This window comes from Pelmatolapia mariae, linkage group LG10_11, assembly GCF_036321145.2.
Source record: "Pelmatolapia mariae isolate MD_Pm_ZW linkage group LG10_11, Pm_UMD_F_2, whole genome shotgun sequence".
Lineage (NCBI taxonomy): Eukaryota > Metazoa > Chordata > Actinopteri > Cichliformes > Cichlidae > Pelmatolapia > Pelmatolapia mariae.
In genome coordinates, this window is record NC_086236.1 from 70,043,475 (window position 1) to 70,058,775 (window position 15,301).

The 15,301-nt window shown below is 42.9% G+C and overlaps 1 protein-coding gene across 4 annotated transcripts in view; it reads left to right on the forward strand.

The window, feature by feature from the left end:
• The first annotated feature begins 147 nt into the window (after nucleotides 1–147).
• The window catches only part of satb1b (SATB homeobox 1b), a 58,615-nt gene continuing 43,461 nt past the window's right edge, over nucleotides 148–15,301 (forward strand). For 3 of the 4 annotated variants that reach the window (XM_063487024.1, XM_063487026.1, XM_063487027.1), the window contains exons 1-2: nucleotides 11,103–12,079; nucleotides 13,964–14,202. In XM_063487024.1, the coding sequence (XP_063343094.1) occupies nucleotides 13,989–14,202 (214 nt within the window). In that variant the 5' untranslated portion in view covers nucleotides 11,103–12,079; nucleotides 13,964–13,988. Of the gene's footprint in view, nucleotides 472–11,102; nucleotides 12,080–13,963; nucleotides 14,203–15,301 lie in introns of those variants that run through there. The other variant, XM_063487025.1, reaches the window with a different exon arrangement.

Sequence of the window (15,301 nt, forward strand, 5' to 3'; positions counted from 1 at the left end):
CGGAGAGCGGCGCGTCGGAGAGGAGCGGCTGTAAAAACCAAAGTGGGGCAATGAGACAAGCTGCGCCACAGCTGGCAAATCATCGATTTGAGCATCAGAAACGGGGAGGGGCGGTTCATTTACCTGCCACCCTCTCAAAGCAGCCCTCCTCACATGCCGCTACTCTACTCTCCTCTTCTTCACCCCCGCTGCCCGCAGCGCACGGTTGCTCGCGTTTCTGCGCTCCATCAGCCGTGTGCGCTCCTCAACTTCACTCCAACCTCCGCCAGTGCGGTTTCTACTTGACGACCCCCTCCTCCTCCTCCTCCTCATCCGTAGGACTTTTGACTTTTTTTTTCTTTTTTTAAAAAAAGCAGTTCTTCCTCCCACAGAGCAGTCGCCTATTTTTGGATCTCTCGCCGTGGAGCAGTGACAAGAGATTGTTCAACTTTTGATGGAAAACAAGAGGTCGGGCGACTGCTGACTTTAAAGGTACGGTCTCTTACTCTAAACTGTTTCTGCTCAAGTGATCACTGTCCGCTGTCATTCTGTCACATGCCTCTTTATTAGAGCATCTGCACGGGTTTGAAATCACATTTTTTATTGCGTGTCTCATTAAAAAAGGGGGGTCTCCTTGGAATTAGAAGAGTGAGATACTCTAAATGAATTAAAAGCAATTTTGCAGACCTTCATCTTCCAAATCACTTAAAACCCGCAGACCAAAAGTGGCTGTAAGAATTTAATATTTCAGAGAGATTTTTAAAATAAAATAAATAAAATTAAAATCGAGATTGTGAGCGGTGATGCCGAACCTAAACGTACGCATTCAGAACTTTCTAAATTTAAACGGGCCCGTGTCGTTTCTGCACAAATAAGCAAAGGACTCGTGATATTCGCGGGGTTAAGTGCACCCATCTCCTCTAATTCATTTAACAACTTACTCTGCGGCGCAGCAGAGTAGGAGGAGAAGTGATGCAGCCATCGCCACCGCTGCTCCTGGCCTGACCGTGTCACAGAAAGTTGCTTAGTTTTCCGTAGTGTCGTGAATCTTGTAGAAAATACTAGACTTCCAAATCAGGCCTTCCTCTCTTACTTATAATGAAGTGCGTGCTATCAAACAGCTGACACGTCTATTAGAAATGAATCTACTGCAGCCCAACTGCCCATCTACTTTTACTACTTTTTATTAGGCCATTAGAGCCACTTCATTTATTTCCTCCACATACTTACTATTTAATTACGTGTCAACTTGCTTCAACATTTTTACTGCTGTGACATGAAACATTTTGTGTAACTCTTAAAAAAAACCATACTGACTGAGCCCAACAAGGTATAAAAAAAGGTGTGAGAGACTCAGAAGGAAACAAACATTAAATGACTTTATTGCTTTCTTTCTGCTTGACTTGGCGTGAGGCAGTCAGAAGGATGTGATGACAGAGTCGGCGTGGTAATGCTGTTTTGGTCTGCCTTATGGCTTTTGTCACAGTGCTGATAAAGTAATTTCAGGTACAACCAGACCTGTGTGTGTGTGTTTATGTGTGTGTTAGATAAAGAGATAGAGAATAGGGAGCAGTTATGAGAAGATGTATTAGTGTGTTCAAAATGCGTGGGCACCGATCTTCTGTGGTTTACAGGTTTTTAAAGGTTTCACTCTCTGTCTGTTCTTTTTGAAAAATAGCTGACATTTCACACAGCAGCAAGGCCAGTGGCTTTCACTCAGATATTCGAGATTATTTATATATAGATATCAGCATAAATACACACATGTAAGACAGAGTAGAGTTTGCGTTTAAGGCACAAGCAAGATGTGGCACAGGGGTGATCATTTGTGACAATTGTGCAGGGAAATTAATTTTATACAAAATAATAATAATCTAGCGGCGTTTTGCATTTCAGAGACTTGATCTGATAGCTTTGTGAAAAATAATAATTACTTCACGGTGTCACCGGTTGTTTACCATGTTGCTGCTGTAGTCAGGTCGTGTGCGTTGCTCACGCACGTGCAAATTACAAGGTCAAGTGTGGCACTACTGCATGGGAAAAAGCAGGTTATGGCACAACACCGGTGATTTTTCTCCCTTTTATCTTTGCAGATCTGTGGCAGTTCAAGGTTCTGTGGCTTATCTGGTCAGTGCCTTAGACAGCAATGACAAACAGCCTTTTTCCTGTCTCGGGCTGCCATGTGTCACTTCTTGTAAAAGTCCTCAGACAACCAGAAGAAAGCCTCAACGGCAGTTTGTGAGCGTTGAAGCAAAACTTCTCGGTATTACTCCTCGCCTTCATTACAACCACTCCTTATCAGCTTGCGGTTGTGAAAGTGGCACAAAAAAATGTTTGTGTACATACGATACCAAGTCAATATGTTTGGCAAAATTTCTCCACTCGTTCTAGTTTAGCAGGAATGATAAGAATCAGAGTGTGAAGATGTCAGCGTTGCTTCATACTGCCGGGTCACACAGATCCAGCAGTAAAGCTTAAACATCTGTTACAGCTTATTAGTGCCTAATGAAATCCTCTGAATGTGTTCCCAGTTCTTACAATAACCCTACCGTGATTTACAATAAACCTGTGATCTGAGAAGACATTTAAATATACTCACCCTTCTTCTTTTAAGTTACAGGTTTAACCTTGTTATACTCAGATTTTTCCCCTCAGAGCTTAGTTTTGTTTTCATTACGACTAATCGAAACTAGTGCACGCGGCATTTACTGTACTGTAGTAGTGTTGTAATAGCAGGAAATCAGCGTGTAGTGTGCACAAACACTCAGGGTTTTCTCACCGTCTTTTACTTTTAAATCCCAGTGACGCTTCTGCATCGCATCTCTTTTAATCATCACTTTCAGGTCGTCAGGTCAAAGGGTTTCTTAGGACTGGCAGGATGACAAATTCAGTCTTATCTCTCAGGTGGTGGTGGTGTTAGTTAAGCGTAAATCAGCGTCTGCACGTTGGCGTGCCGTGCTCTCGCTCAGTGTCAGGTTCACAGACTCTGAGGGGCAGGTTGTCAGAAGAGAGCGGGAGCAGAAAGTTTGTCCTGTGACCCCGAGACACCAATTAGCGTGGACATCGGAGAGCACAGGTTGTGATTTTTGTTGTTGTTTTTGCTGTGCAGTCTGCACTCAAATTATATTAGGAATGCTTCATCACTTTGCTTTAAAATTGAATTATGCTCTCAATCATCATTGCTTTCAGTAAAATTAGAAAAAAAGTTCAGGGAAAGTAGCTGTCCCTAAACACACAACAGACACTTCTATACGTCTCCATAAGCTTTGCTGTGTCGGCTGTGTGTCGTGGTTGTTGTTTGAATTCCTCCAGCAAAAGATGCTGTTTATTAAACCCCCCCACCAGCACCACCACCTCACTCGCTGAGTATTTGCTGGGAGTTTAGAGCTGGGCTGTGCCTCACTTTGCTGAGGCTGATATCTCAGGCTAAAACCATTAATCGTCTTTCTTTACCACCTCGATAATTATCGCTGTAGCAAAATAACAGCTCAGCAAACAGTGAAATTATACCTGTGGTAGGGAGCAGAGTAAATACCTGTTTAGCTGCCAGCAAATGTATTTATTAGACTGTCGCCAGTAAATAAGAGGCCTGTCTCGTTTTTTAATGTGTGGCTCTTTGGGGATTCCATCCCTCCACACTCCCCGCCATGCCTCCTCTGTATGAAATAGCTCTGTTATGATTGCTAATAGAGGAGAAAGATAACAATGATTCCCTCTTTTTTTTCCCCTTTTTTCTTTTTGGTGGCGTGTTACAACTAGTGTGGAATAAGAAAACGCTGGCGAGTTAATAATGACTGCTGCATTCCAGGGCTCAAAAATGTAAGAAAGCCCCCCCCTGTCAGTTACAGACATACCACCCTGGGTGCATGCTTTGAGTGTGTGTGATTCAGGAGTTACAGCTCATTTTGTCATTATCTGGAAAGTTCCCTATAAGAAAGAAAGAGGGGTGGGGGGGTGGGTTATGTTGTCCCAGCATGTTCAACTGCATTTATTTTGGCATATGCTTTGCATACTGTTGATCCAGATTCCTTGGCTTAGTGATAAAAGCATCATATTGTTTTTGGGTCCCCACAGTCAGCCCCGTTCGCTGAATGGCTTGGCGTGTCCTCCCTGGGACATAAAAAAAAAATATCCGAAGTCCGTCACATTGGTTTTGTCACGCTTTTATGAAATGACATCCCTCTTATGTTAGATTTTTTTTTTTGGAGTGGGGGGGGGGTGTTCTTGTTCTTTATTGTGCTTCATGCTCCTGTATCAAATATAAATTACAGACGCAAACACATTCAAGTTTTCATGATTCAAATCATATTATTACCGGTCTAATCGTATGTTTTTTTTTCTCAAGAGGGAAAAAAAACTCATTGTCTTTCATTCCGATGCTTGTCTTCATCCGATCTGTGTAGGTTTTTCTGAATCCTTTGTTCAGAGGGAGGAAAAAAAAACAGCGATTTAGAGGAAAGCGCATCCCGCTAAGATCAGGTTGTTAATACCCACCCACATACCCCAATGAAACAATTTCAACAGATACTGTACTCTCTCTGTCTTACACACACACACACACACACACACACACATTTGCCTTATCAACTGTTTTGTTCGTCAGTGGATGGATGATGCATCCTTTGACAAGGGATTAAATATGCAAAGAAAAATATGTAGATAAAGAAACACATCTTTAAGTCTGTGCTTCTTATTCAATACTTCTGCCTAAGCCTGAATATTAAGCGCGGTTTCCTTACACGCTTGCGTGCCATCTTTTTTCCCTTCAACTCACTGCAGCCTCACTTCTTGCACACTGAGGCGAGTAACACCATCCCGTCACCTGCCCTCATTTCCTTAACACTCCCCACAAGGCCAGGGGAACTGTGCCCTTCACCGCCTCTCACCCACTTCAGGAAAAACCCAGCGGGCCATGACAACCTTTCTCGCCCCTTCAGTGTGCCCTCTCTCACAAAGCCGTCTTCAGTATCTCTTTCTGCGTCTCACACACTAACGCCCGTGTCTCTCTAACTCTATTAATTGTTTATTTTTTGCCGTCCACGAGGCAGAAATTAGAGTTTAATTATTTGATCATGTGACGACCGGCGTCCAGCGCGCAGTGACAGAAAAGTAATTTCTCCAAACAGGGCCCTGCCTCTGATGCCTGTTGATTGTTCTATGACTAATTGGTTTTATAATTCGATAAAGGCGCAGAGGCGCAAGAGAGGGAGGGGGGTGATAAACAAGGCGGTGAAGGGTCCTCTGGGCGCGCCTGGGCGGGGATGTTGGCTTTGAATCGTTAGCGCAGATTCCCGTGAGGAGGCCTGACACAGGCTTGAACCAACACGGTGCTGCTCGGCGGTCATTACAGCCGATGGCGGGGGTCACGGGTTCGGGCAAAAGGCACGAACTTCCAGGGCAGAGGGGCCTCGTTATAAACGGCGCGGAAACACGCTCGCCACCGCTGAGCGGATGTACATGTGTCTGTCTGTGTGGCGTGCATCTGTGTGGGAGCTGCACAGTGTACAGTGTACACCACACGCCATCGGGGTGGCTGCTGGGTGTGGAGACTTTTAACCTGAAAACAAGAGGTGGGAGTGCAGCGGTCGATCTGTCTGTGTATCAGAAATGGGGAGGGAGGAAATCCTCGTGGCGTCTGCCGTCTGCAGCGACGCCGAGACCCTCTGAGGGGAACTGGCGTTAGGCCTTCCTGTCAGCAGGCCTGAGGTGGAGACCACTTGCTCTGCTTCTATTTCTGTCGACTTCATGTGATTATAAAACAATTAAGTACTTAGGAGCCGACTCTCAGTTCATTACATCCCCCTTGTTCTTTCTTTCTCTCTTTTCTGCCTCCTCCCACACCAAAGCGCGGACATATGAGAAATGTAGAAATCACCTTCTCCTGCCGCTAATTGAAAGCCACACTCCTTGTATGAGAAGCTAATTTAAAACACGGAACTAATTCGAGCTGAAGGATATCTTCACGGCGGAGTAGTTTGTCTTTTTGTGGTCACCTCGCAGCAACTGTGTAAGCAGCTCTTTACGTCTTGCATGTAAATATTAATAAACCACCTCAAAGCTGAGCTCTGTACAGAGCTGAATGCGAGGTGTTTGTGCGCAACAGGAAAACGCAAGCACTACCTGTGACAGCGAACACACACACAGACCAAGGGTGAAACCGGTCACTCTTAAAAAAACATTTCTGAGAAAACAATGAGCACCTCTGAGACAGCATTGAACCAAATGATGACACATTGCGCTTGTATTGTTGAGAAAGTGTAATATTCTGGGTTGGGTTAGTGGAGTCTGTAGCGCCTTTTGAAACTTATTTGCCCACACACTGTCAAAGAAATGTCAGTGGCACTAAACAAGTCAAACGCCTCCCTTTTTCCTGAATTCATTCATGATAGAAAAATCAATTCTGCACCAAGTGCTGTGCTCTTGTTTAGAAAAGAGGTTCGCTTTATGTTTGTGGCTTTTTTTTTTTTTGCTACTCATTTAACTGCTTCTTGGTTTTGCACGGCATCTACTGTACAACACCCTTGTTTTCATTTTTTCTCTGCACATGACATATTTTTGAGGTTCGTCTGCGCACCCACACTGATGCAGGCGTGTTTTGACACGTTTCCTCGACAGATTATTAAATCCTCTTCAGCCTCTAATAATACTATTATGTTTATGTGTGTGTGGTTTTTTTTGTTGCGCGAGACACTTGCAGAAAGAGCTCAAAGTCGAACCAGTGACAGCGCTAACCCCCATGCTGCGTCTGTGTGTTTGCTCAGACTGGATCCGCAGACTAATTTGTATTAGTAACCAAATAATCGCATTAATTCCCATTAGAAGCATCACAAGTGGTGAGCATGAAGACATCACAACACCTACGTAGAGTAAGTGATGGCGCTGCCGCTTCGCTTGACACACTAAATAAAGACGCCTCTCGATGCTGAGCCAACAATAATATATTTTCTTATTCATTTTCAGCCTTTTCTCCCCCTTTTGTGTGCCGATTATTAGTGTCCTTTTAAATGAAAGGCACATAATACTTCATTTCTTCAGGGACGTGTGGTTTAAAAAGCAGCGGGCCAGATATGATACCACTGATAAGTGTGTTATGGGAAAAAAACACATGCAGTACCTGTGATAATGCACACACTGAGGGTGAAATATATTTAAATATTATTTAAATATGAGGTGTCTCTTTAGCATCCAGTCTGTCATGTCATTTTTCATGATTTCTTTACAAATGTAGCCATCAGGCACAAAATCCTGCCTGAACAATTACACTTGTGTACATGCATCTCCCCAACACAAAGCCACACAAGGCTTGTAAAAACCCACCTTGAACAGAGCTAAATCTGCATTCAGCACATGATTATAACACCGCACAGCTAGTATTTTTAACACGGCTTTCTGTGTTTCAAAACCCATTTTTCCCTCTTTTCTGTGTGATACAAAACGGTATATGTTAATTGATAATCAGCAGTGTTGATTCAGTGGTGCATTCAGTGCAAATCTGTGCCCTTCTGGATGTCAGAGGGTTTTCACAGCCACGTCGGTGCCAACCTAGCTGGCAGTGCCGGCACCTGTTGGCGGTGCCAAGGCCTGGCAGGGGTTATCGATGCTCTCTGATGGTGCCCGACAATCACAGTGGAAATGACTGCGGCTGCTTGCGTCATGCCAGATAGAAAAGAGCATTTGCCGACAATGGCTCGCTTTCACCATCGCTCCTGTTTTCCGGATGCTGCTAACGACGGCCAAGGAAGAAAAAAACTGGTTAAAAAAAAGAAAGAGAGAGAAACGGGAGCCGCTGCCGTGAACATCATGTAAAACATGTCAAACGTGGAAAACATGTCAACGTGCAGAACGTTGAGTAGCAATGCTGTGCAAGCCGAGGTGATGCAAAGCAATCTGCTAAAGAGAAGGTGTGGGTGTAGGGGGGCTCCAGCCTGTCAGATTCATGTTAGTACATATCACAGAGAACCTGAAAAGGAGGCACATGCATCCACACACACACACGATATTCATGATTATTATTTCTATTCATGAAAAATAAAGTCAAATGTCCTTTACTTTCATGTATCTATGATGTGGTAAACTTACAAATAATCCATTCGTGACTTTTATGTCTTAAAGGGCTTGGTGGAAGTCTTGTTGCTGAATAATATGAATCTCTGAAGATGTATAAATAGTATTTACTCCACAGTTTGGGTCCTTTAACCACACTGCACACCACAGCTGGGTTTAGTGCAAGTGTTGGCAGCTCACTGAAAACCAGAGAATGGTTGAGATAAGAATTGATTGCTGAATCTTTGAGTGACAGCCTCTGCACGTGAATTCAAACATGCTGGGGTCGCATATCAGCGTTTTCAACAACTCTTCTACTTCCTGTTAAAAAAACCACACAAGACGTGGGACCCTTTTAAAATGCAACCGCCTCCTCAAAACTTACACCTCACACTAACTAGGTGTCAATATTGCAAGACGTTCCATCTCAGGTCCGAAAGGTGAGTTTCACTTTGCTTTTTTTTTTTTTTTTCCATTAAAAGCCTCTTTGATGGCCTCCTGCTATGAATTCCTAATGCAGTCTTTTTGGACACAAATGTATTTTAAAATGAACAAACTTTTGACCCCACGAAGGTGGGTGGAACAATGATTTAGTTTCACAACCAGGGGGGTGAATGAGAGGTGTAACTGTGATGCATCACTTCTTCCGTGATTGGTTTTTTTGATCGGTTCCAGGTTTGGCTTTATTTTAAAGACCTCCAGGTCTTTCCCTGCCTAAAAGAAGCACTTTATGTAAATTTAGAACCATTTTCTTTGTCGGGCTTCTCCGACTGCCGTCACTGGCTAAGCTGAGATGCTTACAACTGCCGGGCTGCATTGTTTATGAAACAGCAGCTTTGTGTGAGACGATTTGCCGTCTTTTTTTTTTTGCGGGGATGAGCTTTATCAACCCTGCAAAGACATCGTACGTCAGCATGTAGTGTTATGTAGCACTTCATGCACACCTGACCTCCACGATCGACAACATTCAGGTTCTGCCGATGTGATAGGTACACACACTTCCTGTTTTCTGTTGGTTTCCTGTTTTTGTTCTTGCACAGCCTGGACAGCCGTGCTTCTTCATTTCTCTTTGATGTACACACTGGCCTGACGACAAAGCCACACCTTATGTTAAGTGTGAAGAAGAGCACGCTTTTTATGAAACAAGTGTCCCCATGTTTTCATTTAACGTGCAAAATCTATTTCCCCGTGTATTCTCAACGCTGAACTTTGCCTCACACACTCCCCCATCTGGCTCTTTCTAGGATCTAAAGATGGAGAGTCAGATACAGCCACCCCTCACACCATGTGTGGGTGTGTCCATCATTAAAATGACCTTTTTCTCATGAAGTCAGAGTGAGGATCTTATTATTGGGTCACCTTAATGGTTCGGTAAAAACACCAGATCAGGCCTTTATTGACAATACCAACAGATTAACTTGTGTGATGTTTTGGCAGTTCGGCCAGCAGGGACTGGTTTGAGAAATAATTACAAAATAATGACAATAGCTTAACATCAGCCTGTTCAGGGTTTTTGTTGACAATATCAACAGAGATTAGCTCATCTAATATTTTGGTCTAACTTGCAGTGGAGGTAAAGTTTTAGCACATATGGGAAGACTGCTGAAAGCTAAATGTTGAGAGAGGGAAATGAGAGATGTGGCAATGAAGACTGCTTTAAAAAAAAAAAGTGTATTACTTGTACTATTTACAAAGCAATAAGTCAATAATAGCCCTGAGAAATCACTAAAGCTTAATATTCAAGTTGATAAACAACCAACGTACATATTTATACAAAAAATATGAGTCTAAATTGTATAGTATTGCTGTAAGGGTGGAAAATGTAAATAAATATATTAATATGTAGTCACTTTTTTATTTGGAATAAAGCTATCATCTGCTTTTTAGACTTATATGTGTAATTTCTTATATTACTTTGTAGCGTATGTAATTGTATATTTTTATTTAGTCTTTATTTAACTAGGCAAATATGACTCTTGAGATTAAAAATATCTTTTGGAAATATGTGTTTGCCAAGATAAACATCAGCACAGCACTGTGATCAGTAATCCACACATGGAATAGGAAAATGCACAAAATAGGTACTTATGTGTATGAGACAAAGCAAAACGGTTAATGTTAAAGCTCAGACCTAAAGCAGGGTCAGTTATGGTCAGCCATCACATTTGCATCCTGAGGTCATTTAAAGTGGCCTTAAATATATTTAGTGTATGGTTTGGATCAAACTCCAAACAATATTTCTACTCTGCAAAAAGATTATTTTTATTCCTAGTTATGAGATTATTTTGGAGTTTTAAATAAACGGTTTTTGTTTTTTGCAAACACAGCATTTTTTAAATTTTTTCTCACTTTTACTTTTTAATTTCAGTTTGTCTCAAAGGGGCAACCACCTTACTTATTTTGCTATTCTGACTACATCTGAATGTAGATTAATTTGTCAAACAAAAGCTATACATTTGGCCCAAAGTAAAGTCCTGAAATAAATAAATAAATAAATAAAACACATCATAAATTAAGGTATCGCGCGCGTGTGTGTGTGTGAGCATCTGTGTGTTACTCGGTAATAAATGCAGGACCGCCTCACTCTAATCAAGCTGATTAAAAATTCCTGCGCGCACAGCCGGAAATCGCACCACCGTTCCTCCCCGTTGTGTGTGTATTAGTGAGTGTGTGCGAATGCATGTGTGTTTATGTGTGTGTGGTTTCGCTCCCGGTCCACTTTCTCCACTTTGTCTCCGCCAGGACTTTTCCTGCCTGAGATGCGGAGGAATCATCTGTTTTTATTTTAATAGGGAAGGCTGCTGGTGCTGGTGGTGTGTGAGGGGATTATTCCTCTTATTTTCTCTTATTCTCACACACTTTACACCCCATCTCCTGCGCTCTCTCTCTCTCCCACACACACACACATCCCCATCCTTTCTTCTATTTTTTTTACCCTATTTTTTTACCCCCTCTTACCACGCCATTTGAAATGAGGAGGAGAGAAGGAAAGCAGAGGCAGCGGCAGCACCAGCAGCGAGGAGAGGAGAGGGGGGAGTGATGAGTCAATACAACTAATAATTTAATGGGGACAGAGAGGGAGAGACGGAGTGAGAGGGGGAGAGACAGAGAGGGAGATAGAGAGAAAGAGGAGCTCCGTCCGGACGCCAATCCCCAGCCAACAGGACACCTCCTACTATTACTATCAAGGCAGCTCTCTTATGCATCCACAGCGAGCCTTATTCATCCTCGGCATCGGAAAGTAAACCGCACTTTTTGACCCCCCTCTCCTTGTTTTATTTTGCGAACCTGTTTCGACTGTCCGCATATCGTCTCCACATCGCCTCCATGGCAAGCTCACACAGTCGCTTCTTAGTATTTTTGCTCTCTCTCAGTCTGCCGGCAGTCAAATCTAGCTAAGCCGACGCTGAGCTATTTTTTCCCGTAGTCCCTCCGTGAACACACACAGCGAGGGTTTGTTAGGTCTCGGCGGCGGTTGTTGTTGTTACAACTGTGTCCGAGGTGCTTGTGGTTCGTGCTGGCCGTACTGTGCGGCTGCCTGCTCGCCGTTTTGGATGTTGTGCTGCGAACTAAAGCCGAAGTCGCCTTCACTTGTAAGCGTTGCTAAATGTCGCCGGTTTTAACGCTTTCCGTTGCCGTCCTTTTTCCTCCACTTGGACGGAATTGGCTGTAACGTCAGGGCTGCACACTCCTGTCTCTCTCCGCTCCTGCCGCACACGCACAACCGCTTACCAATGTTCGCCTATCACGGTCCATCTCGACCTCGTCCTCCCTTGCACAGACCCGGGTTGTTGTTGTTTTTTCGCACCGCCTGCCAGTCCTCCGCCAAGAAGAGCAGGAGAAAGCATCTTTTTAAACACTGATTTTGGGAACCCCTCGCTGTCATGCACACGTAGAGAGATAACAAGAGAGGAACCGGGAGTTGTTTTTGGGGAGGGGGGGTTTCTTTCTTTTTTCTTTTTTCTTCTTCTATCTTTTCTACCCTGGCCAAACTTGAAGAAGAAGCGTTTTCCAGCCGGTGTTATATGCTCTCCAGTGCTGAAGTGCTGCGGTTCAGGTTGGTTTGAAGTTCTTTTCTATTTCTTTTCTTTCTTTCTTTCTTTCTTTCTTTCTTTCTTTCTTTCTTTTTTTCACTCAACTTGTCCTCTCTTAACTCCCACCCCCCTTTGAGCAGGGGCGTCCAGGATTTTTGTAAATGGGGTGGCCCAGAACAAAGCAAGGGGGGGCCCTGTAGAAAGCAGTGTTTGATGAATTGATTGTGACTTGTTTTGTATTAAGTAACTCTTTTACAAAGTGGTTAAACTCTTTATTTAAGTGAAAGTCTACAAGTACAAAAACTTTAGCAGTACTTTTAGGTACCTACAGTTAAAGTATTGATGATGCAGAAGCATATACATCATGTTATCATCATATTCAATAATGTATATAGCACTTTATTTTGCATCAAAAGACTAATTTAATTATTTTCTATATTGCTGGGTAGCTTTATTTATAATATTACAAATTTTTATTGGATTTTTTTTTAAATTGAACAATAATAAGTGGCAAAAACTTCAAAGATATCCTTAAAACTGTGCTTTAGTAAAGTAACTGAATAAATGCACTTGGTTACATCCCACAACTCACCCTGTCCATATTTCATCCGGTGTTGCTGGGCATTGTGAGATCAAAGATGCTCGAGTCCACTGTATTTGGTGTGAGTGCGGGGGGCTGTCTCTCTGGAGACACCTCTGCCCTTTAGGGGTGATTTGAACTATCGCTCTGGTTTTTGTGTTTTAAGGTCATATAAAAATCCTGACCTGGATCCAGACTGTATCCGGGTCTGGATTCCTTTGGCTCCCCCTCTGTGGGGAATTAGTTGCTTCATTGGATGTTATGAATCGAGGAGTTCATGATCTTTTGAGTGGGGGTGGATGATTTTGCCCTTTTCACTCTTTGACAACAGCATTCCAGTTCAGTCCACCGGCACCCACTAACCACCACGAATAATTATTTTTTGTGTCGTGGCCTAATATTATTCATATTATTATTATTATTGATCAGATTTTCGAAGTTTGCCCGAGCACTTCAAATGATGTAGGAAGTTGTGTGTGTGTGTGTGTTTGTGTGTGTAAGCACACCTGTGGGTAAAGCAGCCATCCTCCATCTTTCCTTTTTGTGTCTTCCTCCCTTTTCTTTCCCACTTTAGATGACTACCCTCATGAGTCAGCTACTGCCTGTTTTGGAGTTTCCTCAAGCTGCTTTCTCCCCCCACATCCTAAAGTTGTAAACTCATTGCTCGCCACGGGTGTTTCGCTGCACTTGCAGAATCTAAAAATAAAGTTCACACCTGTAAAAGCTTGTAACTGATTTTGTTTGTCTGTCACAACAAAATGACGGTGCGGCCTTTTGCCTTCTTTCTTTTTTTCTCCAAGCTGCGTCACGAATGGTAAGCCACACAAAGTGACTCACAAACTGAATTACGTTAGTTTCCCCTTCCGTGCGTGCTCCGCAGCACAACCTTGTTCCTTGAACTGTACTGTATTTATTGAAGTGGAATCTCCCAGCAAATTAATGTATTTGCTCTAAAACCTCGGCCTGTTTGCCTCCGCTCGCATGGGAATTTCTAGCGGGACACCCATACATAATACATGCGTTAAAAAATGGGAACATTACAGCAGCAAGATGACATCACCGTGGCCCGAGTCATCATAACCGAGGCGAATTGACAGTTACTGCCGTAATGGGTCCGTTTTCAGAGGTCTCAATTACTTAAAGGACTTTTTTTTGCTCTATAAAAATGTCCCTTCACATCTTCACAGTGTCAGTGATATCAACACAAAAGATTTCGCGTTCATTGCTCCTTTCGTATCACATGGCAGCTCTTCATTCTCCTGCTTCTTTTATGCCACACACATATCTCCCCTGGCAGCTGATTATATGCTGTTTCTGCCTCCCCCAGGTGATAGTGAGCTGAGGTGCTGAGAATGATGGAACATCTCAGCGAGACGTGTTTGGGCAAGGAGAACTCAGAGCTGGTCAACAGCATGGCAGACGCCAAGGGCCCGCCGGCCAAGCTGCCCCGGCTGGAGCAGAACGGCAGCCCCCTGGGCCGGGCCAGGCTGGGCAGCACCGGGACCAAACTCGGAGGGGTCCCGTACAAACCCACCAGCCACCTGCTGAAGACCTGCCATAAGAAAGGTAAGAAAGACCGAAACGGATCAAAAGGAATTTATTGAGAATAATTGTAAACATTTATAGTTCCTAATATCTCAGATTGGTGTATTCTTTTTTGTTTTTTGGAGTGTTTATTGGAAAAATAATCAATTTGAAGACTTCCCTCTCGGTCCTGGGAAATTGTGTGGCGCTTTGTGGGTTAATCACACAGGTGAAAATTAATTACAAATCAAGTGATCAAGCACATATCCCAAATATGTGCGTCTAAAATTAGAATAGTTTCTGCTTTTATTTGTTTTATATGACAGAAAACTGAATATTTCAGGGGGTTTAAGTGTTGGTAGGAAAAACAAATGATCTGAAAATGTTTTCACTGCTTTTTTCTTTTAAGAAAAAAAACTTTTTATTTTACAAACAAAATTATTTTAAATTCAAAATAACCATTTACTTTCAGGCCTTATTTTTTGACATCTTATATAGTTGTCCTTTATACACAACAAGATAATCTATGAAGGTGTTAAATGTTAGTCGCAGTGCCAGCATGTATCAACCGCATGCAATACAAATAAAGTATACGCAGCTCTGTGTGTATTTGTAATGACTGAGAGGAAACATAACCAATGTAAAAAGAGGAAAGTAATTTAAATGCAGTTTAAATAGGCCCCCTCCCACACACACACACACAGCACCTTCCACCCACCACCACCCCTGCATGCTCTCCAAAACTCTTAAACCTTTTTACAATGCTTCTTTAGTCATCTCAGCACGCACACACACACACACACACACACACACTCCCACTTATTTGCCCAGACAATAGCTAATAGAAGAGCACTGTGAGAATTATTCCTGTGCCGTGCTGCATAGCGCTGTGTCACTGCTGCTCTCTCCAACCCCGGCACTCCTGCTCTGACATTTGTTTATTAAGGGAAAGTTTCAGTCCTTTAAGAGCCATTGCTGCTTAAAGGGAGCCTTTACTTTGAGATTATGACATAGCTTTTTAATATTACCAGTGTCATCTTGTGAAAAACACGCCGGGCAAAGCCATCCAATATGTGAACCTTCATTTTATGATTATGTTCCTTTATTTTCTTTTTGAGTTTGAAATCCTGCAGGTTTGGAG